A 22,343-nucleotide genomic window follows, 5' to 3' on the forward strand; every position below is an offset into this window, starting at 1 on the left:
AAATCGAATGGCTCTAAAGCCAATTAATTACTTAGACGTGGAAAGTTACTCAATCTCAAGTATATTTTCAGATCTCTATAAATAGCCCATTGACAAACGCCATAAGGTATGCATTCATTCTTCAAACACATATTGTTTTCAAATTTACTTCCTTAAAGTAGATCACTGAGTTGAGCGGCCCCTCCCTAACTGTTTGTTGATTGTTTTAGGTCTTTTCAAGTCTGATCATGATCATCGTGTGGATTGAGACACATCACTAATAGACTAATAGAGATAATATTATCACATTTTACTACAGTTCTAATTCATATGGTTATAAATTAAAATAAATGATGCTTTAAAGGCTTGGTCCATGAGATGAATTCGTATTAGTAAAGAGTTTTCTAAATAGTAAAAAAAATTGATTTTTGGACAAAACACGTGGCTGACACACCGGCCACACCATATATATTCTAGTTTGAATCTCCTAGACATATTTCCTTCTGAAGTACTTTTGCAATTCTTTTTAGAACATCCCCCATTCTCGTTTTCCATTAGTTGATCTTTCACATATGTCATTACTATTTTCATTATAAGAAAGACAAAATCTCATGCTTTAGCTAAATTATTTTCTTCTTGAAACCACTCCTTAACCAATTTAGATAGGTAATAGTTTTGAAACATTGCTCATTGACATAACTAGCTTCACCATATGTACAAGAAGGTAAAGGCCATTTCTTCTCAAAATTTGTTCAATTGAGTGAAATATGAGGAAATAAAAGAAGGTTGATTGTCATTAGAAGAAGCTAAAATAAACTGAATGATGCAATTAGACATTTTCCTTAGGAAAACCCATATTAATAGGAATACTTTATTATGCTTAGTAATTTATGTTGTGTACATTGAACAAGTAAAAGAAGAGAGCCACATAAGCTACTCTATACTAGTAACAGTAAGAAATTTTTTGAACCAAAATGATGATTGTTTTGGGTATCTTTTGAATCCATTTTTGAAGTCAACATGAACTATTCCAGATTTGGCTGTGTAGCCAGCTGTCCACTCAAAATTGTCTAAAAACGACCATGCTATGTACCCCTTTACGTTTACTCCAAGCCTGTTCAAGTCATCAATTCATTTTTTTATCAACAAAATCACCATTATTGTTTTTTTTTTGTAATTTATAATACTCACCTTATTGCTTCAAGAGTGCGACTTAGATGACTATGAAAATATTCTATTCTCACTTTATCATCTTCCAAAATAGAACTTGTGTTATCTTTACGCTCAGCAACTCCTAATACAAAACAAAATAAATGTAAGAATATGAAATAATTGTTTATTATTCTTATGTGTGTAGTTGTTTTTTACCATTCTCTGTAATATAGATTACAGGGTCATTATACTTGTTTCTGATGTAAAGTAGATAATATTGAAGCCCTTCTGGATAGATATACATCCAAGTACCCTGTTCAATTAAATTATATTTAGGAACTTTAATTACTCTGTACATAATTAAATGATAACTATATTTAAAATTCTAATAAAAATATATCAAGAAATAAAGAGTAGCATGATAAATAAAAAAGTCACTTTATGATACTTAAGTTTTATATTAATTTATAAATTATACCTCTATATGAGGACCAATTGGAATTCCATTTCGTTCACCTAAAGTAAGTAATTTCTTTGATTAGAAAATAATAAGGTAATTTTAGTGAAGAAAAAAGTTGATTTACATACTTTTAATATCGATACAAGAGTCAGTGATGTAGTTCAAATTTTGAGTTCGACAAGGAGTATCAGCAATATATCTCGCAGTATAGTAATTGATTCTGATGAAATCATAAGATCCTTTAATCGTATTGGTTTCCTCCTTAGTAAAATTTGGTAATCTTTTTCCCACATTAACAATCATTTCTAGTGGGTAAGATCCAGAATATAGTGGCTCCATAAACCTTCAACAGAACAAAAAAGTAAATTCAGTTCCATTTTATTTTATTTTGATATACATATCCATATTTATATAAATTCAAACATAAATATAAATAAATAAATACATACCAACCATATGTAACAGCAAAACCTCGATCTTGCTAGTTGGTCTTTTTGTGAATTTGAGTATGGCACCATCCAGTTAGTATTTAGTGAAATTCCAATTTGACCTTTTTACGAAATCTACAAAGTTTTAATTGAAAGAAATTAAATAAATTAATAAATATTTTATCATTTTATGTTTGTGAGTCTATTAAGCATGTTAGGTTTCCATAACTTAACTAATTAAGATGTTATTAGTAGAGTCTCGTACAATGGATTATTTATTTTATGATTTCTCTTTATGCTTGCATTCTAAGGATTTTTTTTGGCAAACAAGGAAATTATTATCAATTATGCTATAAAATTATAGTTTTACGAGTATTTATATTTTAAAAATGATTATTTATTTTATTTACACATTAATATTCAGAATGAATATAGATTTCACCTGATATTTTTCTTTATATAGTTTGACCGCCGCCGCATGAGCAAGGAGTAGATGGTGTGCTACTATGTATGGTTCAACACTAGAATCACCTGCAGAGCATCTTGAACGATTTGAACATCTACCTGGAGCAAACGTTGCACTTGCATAACCTTGTTGTGCATACATCATTGGCTCATTTATAGTGACCCAAAGCTTTACTCGATCGCCAAATGTATTAAAGCACAACTCAACATAATCACGAAAATCATCACTGTCATATAATAGGACAATATGAATTACGAGTTCTCACACAAATAATTAAAGCAGATTAATATGAATAGTCGTTTCTCATACACATATTTAAAATTGTACTTACATAATTTTAGGGTTTAGAAAACCTTGATATTGATCTTCTATAACTTGTGGAAGATCCCAATGGAATAGAGTTACAATCGGTTTGATACCTTCAAAATAAACAAGTATTCATTATTTAATATATTTGTTTCCTTCTAAATAACATTTGGAAGAAATAAAGGTCAATTTATGGAAAAGTCTTTAAACATGAGTTCTTGTTTATCTTAATATTTTATGCAAAATATTTATAAAATTTAAGTGTCAAAATTTGTCAAATAAAGTGAAAATATATCAAAGATTAAAGCACAGTCTAAGGTTTGTTAGCTATGGAAAAGATGGCCATTTTCTAAGAAATTTTTTCAACGAAATCGAAAGACATCACTTTTTGTTTAGTTGTATAAATTACTCAATTGAGGATTTAGAAAATAAGACTTTTTTTGTCATATTTTATGCTCTAGTACATTTTATACTTTATACGACCACTATTCACATATATTTTAATTATTTTTCTTGCTTTTTACTTAGTCACTCCCACATGTGTATGTATATATATATATATTATGTTCTTTTGGTTTTCATATATTTTACTATTTATAGTTTTAATAATTTTATAAATAATAATTCTTATCACAATAATGTATTTATATTGTTGAATTTAAATAAAATTTTAAAATATAATAATCTTTAGTAAAAAAATATTTTGCACTAATTCGATATATAATAATGATTACTACAAAAAGAAATGAAAAAGAAACTATTTTGATTTTTTAATACACAAACTAAAAATAGAAATTGTTTCCTAGAACTAACCAAAATATTAGGCTTTAAAATTAGTAATGTATTACTTATTTAAAATTGCAAAGTAAATAAAATATATTATTAAGGGAAAAGGACATTGCTATTAAACCTTTTGATAATAGGTGATTAATGAGTTTATTATAGTGGTTGATGCCTTTTTTATTTACTCCTCCACGTCGCCCTCCTTCTAAATTATTGTACAAAATATAAGAGAAATAAAGTTAGAAAAAGTAACTATTTTTTTTTTCAAAAGAGCTAATACATAAAAATATATAACGGTAAACTTACTAGGTAAAACTCTAGACCAAGAGATGGAAAATCTATAAATATCAAAACCTATGTCTTTCAGTATACGCACATCTTCCTGGTGAAATATACATGTATGTTATTAGATTAATTAAGAAATATATTTATGACGTATAAAAACAACATATCTACCTTGTATCTATGATACTGGTCAGTGGTAATACTAGCATTACTGTGGTCAGCTACAGAACCTGCACCATATCCAAATTTTATATTAAAAAAATATATACATTTTTTAAATAATCATAAAGTTTGAGCATTTTAGGTTTGATTAAAAACATATGAAACTTGAGGATTTTTTAATGAAGGTATCCCATATGCATGGTCCTCTCCCGTCTTTAGTTGTTGCACCTTCATACTATTCAATAAAAAAATATTAAACTTATGTGGAGTAATACATAATGACATCTTAATAAAATGAATATTTGGTTTAAAAAAATGAATATTATAATTAGTTAAATACCTGATAAGCAGATGATCCTATCCCAAAGTCAAAGGATGCAGGAAAACTTGCTCGATTAATTGAAATATTATTTTCATTCCCACAAGCTATAGTGGAAACTAGTAAATGGGTAATTATGTAAACAAGACATCCAATTTTCTTGTGGAATTCAATTTCAAAATCAAACATTTTGTTCGTGTAGAAGATGTTGAAGAATGTGTTTCTTTTTATAACAAGTGAAAACCTCTACTGATTTTTATTATTGTTAATGTATATGTTTATATACACAATTAGTGGAAGTCTATCGTAAGTTGTAACAACTAATATTATAGACATGGTTTCAGTTTCTATGCAAAAAATTAATTACAATATTACAACAAAACTATTCTATAATAAGAAAAATATCAATGATGATACAATAAATTCTTCATTAAAAGCATTTCTTTTATAAATATAATTTGGATACATAAAACCCCTTATTAAATATTTCTCATTAATAACTAAATATTTAATTTGGCAAAAACTTAAAAAAACTTTCCTCATTAATGTTCTCCAAATCACTACAAAGAAAAACACACACACATATACCAACATTAATGAGGAAAGTTTTTTAAGTTTTTGCCAAATTAAATATTTAGTTATTAATGAGAAATATTTAATAAGGGGTTTTATGTATCCAAATTATATTTATAAAAGAAATGTTTTTAATGAAGAATTTATTGTATCATCATTATTATTTTTCTTATTATAGAATAGTTTTGTTGTCATATTGTAATTAATTTTTTGCATAGAAACTGAAACCATGTCTATAATGTTAGTTGTTACAACTTACGATAGACTTCCACTAATTGTGTATATAAACATATACATTAACAATAATAAACATCAGTTGAGGTTTTCACTTGTTATAAAAAGAAACACATTCTTCAACATCTTCTACACGAACAAAATGTTTGATTTTGAAATTGAATTCGACAAGAAAATTGGATGTCTTGTTTACATAATTACCCATTTACTAGTTTCCACTATAGCTTGTGGGAATGAAGTTATATTTCAATTAATCGAGCAAGTTTTCCTGCATCCTTTGACTTTGGGATAGGATCATCTGCTTATCAGGTATATAACTAATTATAATATTCATTTTTTTAAACCAAATATTCATTTTATTAAGATGTCAGTATGTATTACTCCACATAAGTTTAATATTTTTTTATTGAATAGTATGAAGGAGCAACAACTAAAGACGGGAGAGGACCATGCATATGGGATACCTTCATTAAAAAATCCTCAAGTTTCATATGTTTTTAATCAAACCTAAACTACTCAAACTTTATGATTATTTAAAAAATGTATATATATTTTTTAATATAAAATTTGGATATGGTGCAGGTTCTGTAGCTGACCACAGTAATGCTAGTATTACCACTGACCAGTATCATAGATACAAGGTAGATATGTTGTTTTTATACGTCATAAATATATTTCTTAATTAATCTAATAACATACATGTATATTTCACCAGGAAGATGTGCATATACTAAAAGACATAGGTTTTGATATTTATAGATTTTCCATCTCTTGGTCTAGAGTTTTACCTAGTAAGTTTACCGTTATATATTTTTATTTATTAGCTCTTTTGAAAAAAAAAATAGTTACTTTTTCTAACTTTATTTCTCTTATATTTTGTACAATAATTTAGAAGGAGGGCAACGTGGAGGAGTAAATAAAAAAGGCATCAACCACTATAATAAACTCATTAATCACCTATTATCAAAAGGTTTAATAGCAATGTCCCTTTCCCTTATTAATATATTTTATTTACTTTACAATTTTAAATAAGTAATACATTACTAATTTTAAAGCCTAATATTTTGGTTAGTTCTAGGAAACAATTTCTATTTCCAGTTTGTGTATTAAAAAATCAAAATAGTTTCTTTTTCATTTCTTTTTGTAGTAATCATTATTATATATCGAATTAGTGCAAAATATTTTTTTACTAAAGATTATTATATTTTAAAATTTTATTTAAATTCAACAATATAAATACATTATTGTGATAAGAATTATTATTTATAAAATTATTAGAAACTATAAATAGTAAAATATATGAAAACCAAAAGAACATAATATATATATATATACATACACACGTGGGAGTGACTAAGTAAAAAGCAAGAAAAAGAATTAAAATATATGTGAATAGTGGTCGTATAAAGTATAAAATGTATTAGAGCATAAAATATGACAAAAAAAAGTCTTATTTTCTAAATCCTCAATTGAGTAATTTATACAACTAAACAAAAAGTCATGTCTTTCGATTTCGTTGAAAAAATTTCTTAGAAAATGGCCATCTTTTCCATAGCTAACAAACCTTAGACTGTGCTTTAATCTTTGATATATTTTCACTTTATTTGACAAATTTTGACACTTAAATTTTATAAATTGACCTTTATTTCTTCCAAATGTCATTTAGAAGGAAACAAATATATTAAATAATGAATACTTGTTCATTTTGAAGGTATCAACCCGATTGTAACTCTATTCCATTGGGATCTTCCACAAGTTATAGAAGATCAATATCAAGGTTTTCTAAACCCTAAAATTATGTAAGTACAATTTTAAATATGTGTATGAGAAACGACTATTCATATTAATCTAATTTAATTATTTGTGTGAGAACTCGTAATTCATATTGTCCTATTATATGACAGTGATAATTTTCGTGATTATGCTGAGTTGTGCTTTAATACATTTGGCGATCGAGTAAAGCTTTGGGTCACTATAAATGAGCCAATGATGTATGCACAACAAGGTTATGCAAGTGCAACGTTTGCTCCAGGTAGATGTTCAAATCGTTCAAGATGCTCTGCAGGTGATTCCAGTGTTGAACCATACATAGTAGCACACCATCTACTCCTTGCTCATGCTGCCGCGGTCAAAGTATATAAAGAAAAATATCAGGTGAAATCTATATTCATTCTGAATATTAATGTGTAAATAAAATAAATAATCATTTTTAAAATATAAATACTCGTAAAACTATAATTTTATAGCATAATTAATAATAATTTCCTTGTTTGCCAAAAAAAATCCTTAGAATGCAAGCATAAAGAGAAATCATAAAATAAATAATCCATTGTACGAGACTCTACTAATAACATCTTAATTAGGTAAGTTATGGAAACCTAACATGCTTAATAGACTCACAAACATAAAATGATAAAATATTTATTAATTTATTTAATTTCTTTCAATTAAAACTTTGTAGATTTCGCAAAAAGGTCAAATTGGAATTTCACTAAATACTAACTGGATGGTGCCATACTCAAATTCACAAAAAGACCAACTAGCAACAGATCGAGGTTTTGCTTTTACATATGGTTGATATGTATTTATTTATTTTTATTTATGTTTGAATTTATATAAATATGGATATGTATATCAAAATAAAATAAAATGAAACTGAATTTACTTTTTTGTTCTGTTGAAGGTTTATGGAGCCACTATATTCTGGATCTTACCCACTAGAAATGATTGTTAATGTGGGAAAAAGATTACCAAATTTTACTAAGGAGGAAACCAATACGATTAAAGGATCTTATGATTTCATCGGAATCAATTACTATACTGCGAGATATATTGCTGATACTCCTTGTCGAACTCAAAATTTGAACTACATCACTGACTCTTGTATCGATATTAAAAGTATGTAAATCAACTTTTTTCTTCACTAAAATTACCTTATTATTTTCTAATCAAAGAAATTACTTACTTTAATTCCAATTGGTCCTCATATAGAGGTATAATTTATAAATTAATATAAAACTTAAGTATCATAAAGTGACTTTTTTATTTATCATGCTACTCTTTATTTCTTGAAATATTTTTATTAGAATTTTAAATATTGTTATCATTTAATTATGTAGAGAGTAATTAAAGTTCCTAAATCTAATTTAATTGAACAGGGTACTTGGATGTATATCTATCCAGAAGGGCTTCAATATTATCTACTTTACATCAGAAACAAGTACAATGACCCTGTAATCTATATTACAGAGAATGGTAAAAAACAACTACACACATAAGAATAATAAACAATTATTTCATATTCTTACATTTATTTTGTTTTGTATTAGGAGTTGCTGAGCATAAAGATAACACAAGTTCTATTTTGGAAGATGATAAAGTGAGAATAGAATATTTTCATAGTCATCTAAGTCGCACTCTTGAAGCAATAAGGTGAGTATTATAAATTACAAAAAAAACAATAATGGTGATTTTGTTGATAAAAAAATGAATTGATGACTTGAACAAGGTTGGAGTAAACGTAAAGGGGTACATAGCATGGTCGTTTTTAGACAATTTTGAGTGGACAGCTGGCTACACAGCCAAATCTGGAATAGTTCATGTTGACTTCAAAAATGGATTCAAAAGATACCCAAAACAATCATCATTTTGGTTCAAAAAATTTCTTACTGTTACTAGTATAGAGTAGCTTACGTGGCTCTCTTCTTTTACTTGTTCAATGTACACAACATAAATTAATAAGCATAATAAAGTATTCCTGTTAATATGGGTTTTCCTAAGGATAATGTCTAATTGCATCATTCAGTTTATTTTAGCTTCTTCTAATGACAATCAACCTTCTTTTATTTCCTCATATTTCACTCAATTGAACAAATTTTGAGAAGAAATGACCTTTACCTCCTTGTACATATGGTGAAGCTAGTTATGTCAATGAGCAATGTTTCAAAACTATTACCTATCTAAATTGGTTAAAGAGTGGTTTCAAGAAGAAAATAATTTAGCTAAAGCATGAGATTTTGTCTTTCTTATAATGAAAATAGTAATGACATATGTGAAAGATCAACTAATGGAAAACGAGAATGGGGGATGTTCTAAAAAGAATTGCAAAAGTACTTCAGAAGGAAATATGTCTAGGAGATTCAAACTAGAATATATAAGGTGTGGCCGGTGTGTCAGCCACATGTTTTGTCCAAAAATCAATTTTTTTTACTATTTAGAAAACTCTTTGCTAATACGAATTCATCTCATGGACCAAGCCTTTAAAGCATCATTTATTTTAATTTATAACCATATGAATTAGAACTGTAGTAAAATATGATAATATTATCTCTATTAGTCTATTAGTGATGTCTCTCAATCCACACGATGATCATGATCAGACTTGAAAAGACCTAAAACAATCAACAAACAGTTAGGGAGGGGCCGCTCAACTCAGTGATCTACTTTAAGGAAGTAAATTTGAAAACAGTATGTGTTTGAAGAATGAATGCATACCTTGTGGCGTTTGTCAATGGGCTATTTATAGAGATCTGAAAATATACCTGAGATTGAGTAGCTTTCCACGTCTAAGTAATTAATTGGCTTTAGAGCCATTCCACAGTTAAAGCATAGGAAAGCAGCATCATTTCTAGGTGGTTGTTGCTGTGGCCTATTTTGGTTCCTTTGAGGGTTCCAATTCAAATTAACTCGGGTGTTGCGGTTTTGGATTGGTTTGTGGTTCTGATTCTTAAAATTCTTTTGAGTGGGTTTCAGAACCGCAGTGGACCTTTTAGTGCTATTAGAAACAATAAGCGCTTCCTCTTTTAAATCTTGTTTTCGAGCTTCCTCCTCAATTCGGAGGCGAGTAATCAAACTTTCCATCGAAAATTCTTTTGTTTTGTGCCTCAAAATATTTTTAAAATCTTTCCACGAAGGAGGCAATTTGTCAATAATGACAGCAACTTGAAATTGATCGTTTAAAGAACAATTTTTATTGGGACTAAATCGTAAGAAATCCCGCTTCGACCCAAGAATTAAAGTTTATCGGAATAATGTTTTACATTTTCTGGAATTTTTTTAGAAATTTCTGGGCACTTGTTTTCTCGCCAGAAAACGCCCAGCCGGATTCCGTTCACCGGAATTTTGAAGCACGTTGGGAGGTGATGAAAAAGTATATGTCCATGGTCAAACTACCTTTGCAAGAAGGAAAGCCCAAAGGTTGTAGTCTTAAAGTTCAATGAATCCCTAGGGAGGAGAGTCCTTAAATAGGCCCATATCAACTAGAAACTTTAGCTGTGTGTTATTTGGAAAAGGACTCTCCTCCCTAGGGATTCATTGAACTTTAAGGACTATTTAAGGACTCTCCTACCTGAGAATGAATGCTAAAGTCACTTAGAATGCAAGCATAAAGAGAAATCATAAAATAACAATTTCAAGTTGCTGTCATTATTGACAAATAAGTAATACATATTAATCGATTTCAAGTTGGGTCGAAGCGGGATTTCTTACGATTTAGTCCCAATAAAAATTGTTCTTTAAACGATCAATTTCAAGTTGCTGTCATTATTGACAAATTGCCTCCTTCGTGGAAAGATTTTAAAAATATTTTGAGGCACAAAACAAAAGAATTTTCGATGGAAAGTTTGATTACTCGCCTCCGAATTTAGGAGGAAGCTCGAAAACAAGATTTAAAAGAGGAAGCGCTTATTGTTTCTAATAGCACTAAAAGGTCCACTGCGGTTCTGAAACCCACTCAAAAGAATTTTAAGAATCAGAACCACAAACCAATCCAAAACCGCAACACCCGAGTTAATTTGAATTGGAACCCTCAAAGGAACCAAAATAGGCCACAGCAACAACCACCTAGAAATGATGCTGCTTTCCTATGCTTTAACTGTGGAATGGCTCTAAAGCCAATTAATTACTTAGACGTGGAAAGCTACTCAATCTCAGGTATATTTTCAGATCTCTATAAATAGCCCATTGACAAACGCCACAAGGTATGCATTCATTCTTCAAACACATACTGTTTTCAAATTTACTTCCTTAAAGTAGATCACTGAGTTGAGCGGCCCCTCCCTAACTGTTTGTTGATTGTTTTAGGTCTTTTCAAGTCTGATCATGATCATCGTGTGGATTGAGAGACATCACTAATAGACTAATAGAGATAATATTATCATATTTTACTACAGTTCTAATTCATATGGTTATAAATTAAAATAAATGATGCTTTAAAGGCTTGGTCCATGAGATGAATTCGTATTAGCAAAGAGTTTTCTAAATAGTAAAAAAAATTGATTTTTGGACAAAACATGTGGCTGACACACCGGCCACACCTTATATATTCTAGTTTGAATCTCCTAGACATATTTCCTTCTGAAGTACTTTTGCAATTCTTTTTAGAACATCCCCCATTCTCGTTTTCCATTAGTTGATCTTTCACATATGTCATTACTATTTTCATTATAAGAAAGACAAAATCTCATGCTTTAGCTAAATTATTTTCTTCTTGAAACCACTCTTTAACCAATTTAGATAGGTAATAGTTTTGAAACATTGCTCATTGACATAACTAGCTTCACCATATGTACAAGAAGGTAAAGGTCATTTCTTCTCAAAATTTGTTCAATTGAGTGAAATATGAGGAAATAAAAGAAGGTTGATTGTCATTAGAAGAAGCTAAAATAAACTGAATGATGCAATTAGACATTATCCTTAGGAAAACCCATATTAACAGGAATACTTTATTATGCTTATTAATTTATGTTGTGTACATTGAACAAGTAAAAGAAGAGAGCCACGTAAGCTACTCTATACTAGTAACAGTAAGAAATTTTTTGAACCAAAATGATGATTGTTTTGGGTATCTTTTGAATCCATTTTTGAAGTCAACATGAACTATTCCAGATTTGGCTGTGTAGCCAGCTGTCCACTCAAAATTGTCTAAAAACGACCATGCTATGTACCCCTTTACGTTTACTCCAACCTTGTTCAAGTCATCAATTCATTTTTTTATCAACAAAATCACCATTATTGTTTTTTTTGTAATTTATAATACTCACCTTATTGCTTCAAGAGTGCGACTTAGATGACTATGAAAATATTCTATTCTCACTTTATCATCTTCCAAAATAGAACTTGTGTTATCTTTATGCTCAGCAACTCCTAATACAAAACAAAATAAATGTAAGAATATGAAATAATTGTTTATTATTCTTATGTGTGTAGTTTTTTTTTACCATTCTCTGTAATATAGATTACAGGGTCATTGTACTTGTTTCTGATGTAAAGTAGATAATATTGAAGCCCTTCTGGATAGATATACATCCAAGTACCCTGTTCAATTAAATTAGATTTAGGAACTTTAATTACTCTCTACATAATTAAATGATAACAATATTTAAAATTCTAATAAAAATATTTCAAGAAATAAAGAGTAGCATGATAAATAAAAAAGTCACTTTATGATACTTAAGTTTTATATTAATTTATAAATTATACCTCTATATGAGGACCAATTGGAATTAAAGTAAGTAATTTCTTTGATTAGAAAATAATAAGGTAATTTTAGTGAAGAAAAAAGTTGATTTACATACTTTTAATATCGATACAAGAGTCAGTGATGTAGTTCAAATTTTGAGTTCGACAAGGAGTATCAGCAATATATCTCGCAGTATAGTAATTGATTCCGATGAAATCATAAGATCCTTTAATCGTATTGGTTTCCTCCTTAGTAAACTTTGGTAATCTTTTTCCCACATTAACAATCATTTCTAGTGGGTAAGATCCAGAATATAGTGGCTCCATAAACCTTCAACAGAACAAAAAAGTAAATTCAGTTCCATTTTATTTTATTTTGATATACATATCCATATTTATATAAATTCAAACATAAATATAAATAAATAAATACATACCAACCATATGTAAAAGCAAAACCTCGATCTGTTGCTAGTTGGTCTTTTTGTGAATTTGAGTATGGCACCATCCAGTTAGTATTTAGTGAAATTTCAATTTGACCTTTTTGCGAAATCTACAAAGTTTTAATTGAAAAAAATTAAATAAATTAATAAATATTTTATCATTTTATTTTTGTGAGTCTATTAAGCATGTTAGGTTTCCATAACTTAACTAATTAAGATGTTATTAGTAGAGTCTCGTACAATGGATTATTTATTTTATGATTTCTCTTTATGCTTGCATTCTAAGGATTTTTTTTGGCAAACAAGGAAATTACACTACAAGAAAATGGAGTTTTGGGTACAAATAGTTAGAGACAATTGAATTATATTGTCCTCAAATTATATTGTTAAATTTGTAAGGAAGACAAATGATAATATAGTGCCCAATTCTTTGTAACGTGAGAATAGGAGACAAATATAAATTGAAGAGTGTTTATATAAAAATATATCTCCATTAATTGTCCCAAAATAATCAGCGGGAACAACTCCCCCCAAAAACAAAATCAAAGAAATTCAGTAAAATAAAAATTCTTCAAATTGAAAATCCCTCTTTGTAGACACAAGTTCTCCACCGCTTCTCTCTCTCCCCCTCTCGGTGCGATCAAACTCGTCTCGCTCCCTCAATCCAAGCTCGCTCTCTCCCTGTTTCCCTTCCCCTGATCCTTCTATCTTCTTCCCTTCTTCTCTAGTCTACCGGTAGGCACACCTCTACTGGTATCTCTGGTGACTAACGATAGAAGCTGTATGTGGAGCAACATGTTTTTGAACAACAGGTTTTTGTTTTTTAATTTTATGAATTGATTTTTTTAGGGTTTTGAACAATTTTAGGTCAATCGCATGTTAGGGTTTTTGTTTTAATTTGAAGAATTGATTTCCTGATGTTATTAGCAAAGATTTGACAGAATCACAGAACCAGCCTTATAAAAACGTTAATTTTTTTTTCCAATAAGCAGAATACTGAAGTTGCCATTACTGAACATTTAGTGGTTTTGAATTATATTTGGAGGTTGGAAAAGTAGATGACAACTAAGGCCTTGTTTGAGTGTGCAAACTTGTTGAATTTTCAGAATTCTAGATGGTATGGTTAATTTCTTAGTTTCTTCTTTTTTACACAGCTGTATGCTTAAAACTATACATTCCTATATATATATATATATATATATATATATATATATATATATTGATCCTTTCTTTGTACTACCTACCTCTTCATAAGATGTAGAGGATCTAGATTAGAATTTTTGAAGGAGCTCATGAGATCCTCCTCCTATAAATGTAAAATAAACTTTATACTTGGCAGATTCATTGGGGACATTCTAATATTTTCTTACATTCATTCCTCCTTCTTAAGCATATATGAATTTGATATTTGCCAATTATGAACCTATAGTCCTACCGCCGGTCAAATTGTGGCTATTCCTTTGCACAAAATTTAATTCAGTATAGTTTAAATAATTTTGCTAATAGCCATTTCCCCTGTTCCAGTCCAAATTCCGGCATGGCTCTAATAAAATAACTTTAGTGCTATTCGTCCTCGTGTCTTGTCTTCGACCTGCTAGTATGTGTAGCCCTTTGACAGTTCGAGCTATTCCTCCCAACTGCTCCTTCTTCACTCGACGTGCTCCTCTTTCACTGGCACTTCGAGATAGTAGCTTGATGCAGTCAAGGAGAAATTGTACCATGGTAGATTGAACACATTGTCTTTTGCTACTATGAAGGATCCGTGTAACCTTGAGATTACGTCTATTTAGGTGCTTGAACAAACTTTCTATTTTTGGTTGTTGAAAATGAGATAGAGCGTATTTAATTTGAGGGCAGTCTTTCTACCCGAATCTTAGTTTGCTAGCGTGTGGATATTTTTATTGTGTCCATGTGATGGTATGCAATAATTGCAACATGTGATGGTATGCAATAATTGCAACTATATGCTTCAATTTATATTTGGATGCTACTAATTTTTTTGGAACATAATTATTTCTTTAGTTAATTTCATCATTCCTAAATCAGAAGCTTTGTATCTCATCTTTTATTGTTGTATTAGTAAGGTAACATATTTGTTTCACTATTTTTATATTTGTCTCCCTCTAATGGATCTATTTTAGTGCCCTTTTAGCATATTGATTGCTAAAAGTATTTGTAATATATTATTATTACTATATTATTTGTTAAAGATTCACTATAAGAACACATTGAATCTGAAATGGAAAATGTCCTTGAGATGGAATATTTTTAACCTAGATGATTCTTTCTATAGTCTCTGTTTCAAATTGATTCTAATGGTTTAGTTATTATTGCCCAAACTCTGCTTATATGCTAGGTAACAGCTGAAATTTTGGTTTGTGTTTATCTAATTGTCTTTAAGTCAGTTATCAAATGATAGTGAGACATGTTTGAACCACTAGCTATGTGATTCTACTAAATATTACAATATGAATTTCTTATATTCTTTTGTATGGGAATTTAATTTGGAAAGCTAAGGTCTTGGATGCTCTCACCCCAACTAAGGTTTTATAAACTAGTAAATCTAATAAAATTGTTATCAATTGAAAATGTTAATGGATCACTAGAACACCATGTTTTATTCAACTAAATGGAAATGAAATAAACATATAAAGCTAAAGAAAGAAGCAAAATATTTTGGTGATATTGATATAGTTCCATACATAGATAATTATGCCCTTATTGTGTTGAAGATAGTTGCTATCTGTGAATATAGGGTGAGTGATTGGGCTATGTGGGTCATTGTTGGTTCATCTTGTTTCTTGTTTGTTAAATATTCAGACTTGTTCTTTGCACAACTGTATTTCTAGCATCTGGCTAACTAGAGTTGTATATATTGCCCTTCTTTTGTTTTACTAGTTTCACGATGTTGCTTCGAAGTATTTTATGAAGTGCGACTGCAAGTAACACTTTCAGGAATCCCGCGGAGATAGGAACCACGATTTGGGTATTTTTCATTCTTCTAAAAGTTCATTTAGTTTATTCCTTTTGTTGTATGTTGAGTTACTCAAGACTATTTGTTAACCTTCTTTCATGGCCAACATTTGATTAATATCCTAATTGGTGTTTGATTTTTATATTCAATTAGAGGTCTCTATCCAAATTATTTATGCACAGATAAGGATGAATATGAGTATAGAGATTGGAAATTTCACATGCTATTTGAGTGTTTATTTCTGATACTATGGCTATTATGTTAAGGTTAACTAGTTATAAGAGTTCCAATAGCAAAAACTGAACCAAAAGGTGTACAATTTTATTGTTATTTTATGGCCATTGGATGATTCTCTTTCTAGTCTGCATGAATCCGAGCTAGCCCCTCATGTCAGTTTTCCTTTTCTTGTTTGGATTCCTATCTATATATATATATATATATATGCTAATTAATGCTTTCGTGTTTGCTGCTTTCCATAGGTTACTTAGTTCAGTTTCCTTCTTTTCATTTATAGACTAGTATGTGATGCATTTTATGGTCTTAAAATGTCATTGAATTCGTTGTGGTGATGTTTGGTTTTAATTGATACATTTTGATGTTGATACGTGCTAGTTTTATTTACTAATTTGAAGTCGTGGACTAATTTCATGAGTAATCATGTTTGTGATGGTTGTTATAGAACTTCCATAGTCTATTGGATTTGATGATTTTGGATAAACATCTGATACTAGAAAAATGCATCAATCAGTATCAAGTGGACCTCCTGCATTGCCAGGGAAGCCTATTTGAAAGCAGCTTCAAATATGCTATTGTTGACAGGAAAACATTATCCATCAGATTGATGTATTGAATCCACAAGTATGCTATTGTGCTCCTTCATCTTTGGAATCTTATAGGCCAATTTGTGTATTGCACTCCACTTAAAATGTTGATACATGTCGCTTTAATATACTAATTTGAAAGTGTTTTGTGATTATTCTTATAGAGCTCCAGAGTCTATTGGACTTGATGAACATATTGTGATTTACAGTTAGAATGGGAAAATTTGATGTCAATTTAGAACACTAATAATAACTACTGGAATTGAAATGTGGAATTACAAAGATAATATAAATGGATTTAATTTTGTTCAAAACTGCTTGCAGGCCATTTCAGGGATTGAAGTAATTGTAAAATCAACGAAAATTGGCGGCATTCGTAGATTTATCATCCCAACATCACAAGGTGCTTTTGCTCGGCTCTACGGCATCGTTGAGGCTGCCCTTGATGCTACTATTGAAGTAATTATCCCCTCTTCCTCTTCCTTTTCTTTTTTTTCTTGGTTGTTGCTGCAAGATTTCAGTGGACTACAAAAGTACTAGTTCTCAATTCTGAAATTGGAAATTATTGTAGAAGTCGGAGTTGGCAGTAGCGGAGAAAAATGAGAAGAAAATCGGTATTGCTATAAAGGCTAAGATACGAACAATAAAGGCTCGATTGCTGGAGGAAATTCCCAAATTATAGAGACTTGCCTTCAAAAAGGTTTGCCATATAGCTTTCTTTTCTTTTTCCCCCTAGTTTTCTGACATTTTCTGTTTGGATGTGGTCCTAAATTTGATTGCTCCCGGCAAGTTTTTAAATCCCCGGAGAAGAAGAAAACGAAGCAGCTAATTAGTTTAAATTTCTCTATTCTAGGTCAAAGGGCTTTCAAGAGAATAACAAGGTTCGTAGCGATTTAGTTTCTGCATTAAAAGACAGGATTGAAGCAATACCAGATGAAAGTGCGGGCCAGTTAAACAAACTAGTGATTGGGCACCTTTCACTTCTCATGCTGGAATCAAATTTGACTCCACTTATGGTAATTTATCAATCTGTCTTGAAGTTGACTGTTGAAGTATACCCTCATGAATATGATACTCACGATGATTCTCCAATTGTTTTATTAATGAATATTTCCAGCTATCTGAAGAGTTGGACTGATTTAGGCAGGAGTATAAGACACGTAGAGTGAAACAGGCAAGCTTGTGCATTTATTTATCTTAGAACTATGCTTTAGACTATGTTTTACTGTCATATGTTAAAATACAACAATCTGCCATAGTTTAGTTGGAGCATATCAGTGAAATTAGTGTGAACTTCTTTTCTTGGTGGCGACATAACATTAGTTGTTCATCAATATAATATATATCTGACTTCATGCAGGATCAAGGCTTAGATGTCATAGCAGAAGGGTTAGACACTCTGAAAAACATGGCTCATGACGTGTAGCTTGATGTTTGGAGTTCTAACAATTATTAAATGTTCTAGTTCTTTTTTGTTAGCTGATTGCTAATTTGTCTTCAGGAAATGGACAGACGAGCCATTGGTGGATGAAATGGATGACAAGGTAATTCACTATTTCTTCCTTGTTTTTCTTAATGATTACACTGCTGGTATAGTAGTATCCATTGTGAATCTTTAGTAGCCTGTAATTGACATTGGTTATTCAAGCATGCATCTTGTTAAATATTGTAAATATATTGATGAATGAGTAGAATTCTATATAGCAAGATGTAGGATTATTATATTTCAATACCGAAATTTCATCTATTAGGATCAATTGAGTTTTGATTTTAGATGCTAATCATAGGCACTTACATTGTCAACTTTATGCAGTTGTATAATACTTTGACATCAAGCTCTTATGTCACTTATCTAGGAAGATATCTAATGAAAATGTTCTTAGCAGCTGTGAGATTTGGAAGTAGCTCTCTTCAATCCAAATATTCATATATCTTTTAGCTTTTTTTTTTTTGGTGTCAAAACGCCTAATAATAATTTTTAGGATAAATGTTGTCCCTTTTCCATAGGGATGACATTTGTCCCTTAATGAAGAGACAAAATTTGTCTCCTTCACATGGGGACGACAGTCGCCCCTTCTTTTGGGGACAAAAAAATTGTCCGCTAAAAGTAGGGACAAAAACCGTCTCCTATACACGGGACGGAAATCGTCCCTAAAAATAAGGACGATAATCGTCTCTTAGAATGTGGACGATAATTGTCCCAAAAAATGGAGACGACAATCGTCTCTAAAAAAATGGGGACGAGTCATCATTTTTTTCTCCTATAGAATAGGGTACGCTCGCATAGGGGATGGAACAAGGGGACGAAAAAAATTGTCTCCAAAAGAATAGGGGACCTTTTTTCTGATTTTTGGGGACAATTTTAACAGTCCCCAATAGTCAATTTTTTTGTAGTGTTATTATCAATTATGCTATAAAATTATAGTTTTACGAGTATTTATATTTTAAAAATGATTATTTATTTTATTTACACATTAATATTCAGAATAAATATAGATTTCACCTGATATTTTTCTTTATATAGTTTGACCGCCGCCGCATGAGCAAGGAGTAGATCGTGTGCTACTATGTATGGTTCAACACTAGAATCACCTGTAGAGCATCTTGAACGATTTGAACATCTACCTGGAGCAAACGTTGCACTTGCATAACCTTGTTGTGCATACATCATTGGCTCATTTATAGTGACCCAAAGCTTTACTCGATCGCCAAATGTATTAAAGCACAACTCAACATAATCACGAAAATCATCACTGTCATATAATAGGACAATATGAATTACGAGTTCTCACACAAATAATTAAAGCAGATTAATATGAATAGTCGTTTCTCATACACATATTTAAAATTGTACTTACATAATTTTAGGGTTTAGAAAACCTTGATATTGATCTTCTATAACTTGTGGAAGATCCCAATGGAATAGAGTTACAATCGGTTTGATACCTTCAAAATAAACAAGTATTCATTATTTAATATATTTGTTTCCTTCTAAATGACATTTGGAAGAAATAAAGGTCAATTTATGGAAAAGTCTTTAAACATGAGTTCTTGTTTATCTTAATATTTTATGCAAAATATTTATAAAATTTAAGTGTCAAAATTTGTCAAATAAAGTGAAAATATATCAAAGATTAAAGCACAGTCTAAGGTTTGTTAGCTATGGAAAAGATGGCCATTTTCTAAGAAATTTTTTCAACGAAATCGAAAGACATGACTTTTTGTTTAGTTGTATAAATTACTCAATTGAGGATTTAGAAAATAAGACTTTTTTTGTCATATTTTATGCTCTAATACATTTTATACTTTATACGACCACTATTCACATATATTTTAATTATTTTTCTTGCTTTTTACTTAGTCACTCCCACGTGTGTATGTATATATATATATATTATGTTCTTTTGGTTTTCATATATTTTACTATTTATAGTTTTTAATAATTTTATAAATAATAATTCTTATCACAATAATGTATTTATATTGTTGAATTTAAAGAAAATTTTAAAATATAATAATCTTTAGTAAAAAAATATTTTGCACTAATTCGATATATAATAATGATTACTACAAAAAGAAATGAAAAAGAAACTATTTTGATTTTTTAATACACAAACTGGAAATAGAAATTGTTTCCTAGAACTAACCAAAATATTAGGCTTTAAAATTAGTAATGTATTACTTATTTAAAATTGCAAAGTAAATAAAATATATTAATAAGGGAAAGGGACATTGCTATTAAACCTTTTGATAATAGGTGATTAATGAGTTTATTATAGTGGTTGATGCCTTTTTTATTTACTCCTCCACGTCGCCCTCCTTCTAAATTATTGTACAAAATATAAGAGAAATAAAGTTAGAAAAAGTAACTATTTTTTTTTCAAAATAGCTAATAAATAAAAATATATAACGGTAAACTTACTAGGTAAAACTCTAGACCAAGAGATGGAAAATCTATAAATATCAAAACCTATGTCTTTCAGTATACGCACATCTTCCTGGTGAAATATACATGTATGTTATTAGATTAATTAAGAAATATATTTATGACGTATAAAAACAACATATCTACCTTGTATCTATGATACTGGTCAGTGGTAATACTAGCATTACTGTGGTCAGCTACAGAACCTGCACCATATCCAAATTTTATATTAAAAAAATATATACATTTTTTAAATAATCATAAAGTTTGAGCAGTTTAGGTTTGATTAAAAACATATGAAACCTGAGGATTTTTTAATGAAGGTATCCCATATGCATGGTCCTCTCCCGTCTTTAGTTGTTGCACCTTCATACTATTCAATAAAAAAAATATTAAACTTATGTGGAGTAATACATAATGACATCTTAATAAAATGAATATTTGGTTTAAAAAAATGAATATTATAATTAGTTAAATACCTGATAAGCAGATGATCCTATCCCACAGTCAAAGGATGCAGGAAAACTTGCTCGATTAATTGAAATATTATTTTCATTCCCACAAGCTATAGTGGAAACTAGTAAATGGGTAATTATGTAAACAAGACATCCAATTTTCTTGTTGAATTCAATTTCAAAATCAAACATTTTGTTCGTGTAGAAGATGTTGAAGAATGTGTTTCTTTTTATAACAAATGAAAACCTCAACTGATTTTTATTATTGTTAATGTATATGTTTATATACACAATTAGTGGAAGTCTATCGTAAGTTGTAACAACTAACATTATAGACATGGTTTCAGTTTCTATGCAAAAAATTAATTACAATATTACAACAAAACTATTCTATAATAAGAAAAATAATAATAATGATACAATAAATTCTTCATTAAAAGCATTTCTTTTATAAATATAATGTGGATACATAAAACCCCTTATTAAATATTTCTCATTAATAACTAAATATTTAATTTGGCAAAAACTTAAAAAAACTTTCCTCATTAATGTTCTCCAAATCACTACAAAGAAAAACACACACACATATACCAACAATTTTTTAGATGCATTTTTATAGATCGTCATTATTAAAAACATTAAATAATTTGTACATAATCTTATGCCCCTAACGCATATCTCTATCTATATATAAAAGTTCAGTGCAAAACATATTATGTGAACATATCATGTCAGCAATAGATGAGTTGTAAAAATTATAAAATCTATTATAGTGAAACACACAGTTGATAACAAAATATCACACTAGATATAAAATTACAGGTAAAAAAATAAAAAAATCTTAATTTTTTTTAAGTAGATTAATGTTCATCCCCTCCATCGTCGGTTACAAAAATCATACAACCCTTCCCATATTTATCGGTTATAAAGAAACTTCAAATCATTTCATTCTATATTTGTCGGTTACAAAAAATTTAAAACCTTTTGATTCCCATATCTGTTACAAAGCTTAAAACCCTCTAATTAAAAGAAGATTAATGTTCATTATACGCATCATCGGTTACAAAAAGCTTAAAACTCTTTGATTCTCATAACTGTCGGTTATAAAAAGTATAAAACC

The 22,343-nt window shown here is 29.5% G+C and overlaps 2 protein-coding genes, 1 long non-coding RNA gene and 1 pseudogene across 3 annotated transcripts; 2 read left to right on the forward strand and 2 right to left on the reverse strand.

Annotated features, from left to right (window-relative positions):
• Positions 1 to 912: 912 nt before the first annotated feature.
• On the reverse strand, positions 913 to 4,529 carry LOC136229813 (beta-glucosidase 12-like; annotated as a pseudogene).
• Positions 4,530 to 4,608: 79 nt separating this feature from the next.
• Positions 4,609 to 10,366, forward strand: LOC136229814 (beta-glucosidase 14-like). The gene is made up of 12 exons (XM_066018699.1): positions 4,609 to 4,646; positions 5,387 to 5,456; positions 5,562 to 5,631; positions 5,730 to 5,788; positions 5,863 to 5,938; positions 6,040 to 6,117; positions 6,859 to 6,946; positions 7,052 to 7,301; positions 7,609 to 7,723; positions 7,830 to 8,045; positions 8,477 to 8,579; positions 10,207 to 10,366. The coding sequence occupies exons 1-12, from the start codon at positions 4,609 to 4,611 to the stop codon at positions 10,364 to 10,366; spliced, it is 1,323 nt and encodes a 440-aa protein (XP_065874771.1).
• Positions 10,367 to 10,490: 124 nt separating this feature from the next.
• Positions 10,491 to 21,415, reverse strand: LOC136229815 (beta-glucosidase 14-like). Its single transcript, XM_066018700.1, has 11 exons — positions 21,248 to 21,415; positions 21,072 to 21,141; positions 20,916 to 20,974; positions 20,766 to 20,841; positions 20,588 to 20,665; positions 19,702 to 19,789; positions 19,347 to 19,596; positions 13,043 to 13,158; positions 12,722 to 12,936; positions 12,188 to 12,290; positions 10,491 to 10,494 (listed from the first exon to the last, which is right to left on the reverse strand). Exons 1-11 carry the CDS (start codon positions 21,413 to 21,415, stop codon positions 10,491 to 10,493), a joined length of 1,227 nt encoding a protein of 408 aa, XP_065874772.1.
• On the forward strand, positions 17,191 to 18,018 carry LOC136230121 (uncharacterized). Its single transcript, XR_010689276.1, has 4 exons — positions 17,191 to 17,302; positions 17,415 to 17,543; positions 17,697 to 17,859; positions 17,961 to 18,018. It is a non-coding gene; the product is annotated as an uncharacterized lncRNA (long non-coding RNA).
• Positions 21,416 to 22,343: the final 928 nt, after the last annotated feature.

The sequence above is a fragment of the Euphorbia lathyris genome, chromosome 5 (genome assembly GCF_963576675.1).
Source record: "Euphorbia lathyris chromosome 5, ddEupLath1.1, whole genome shotgun sequence".
Taxonomy (NCBI): Eukaryota; Viridiplantae; Streptophyta; class Magnoliopsida; order Malpighiales; family Euphorbiaceae; genus Euphorbia; species Euphorbia lathyris.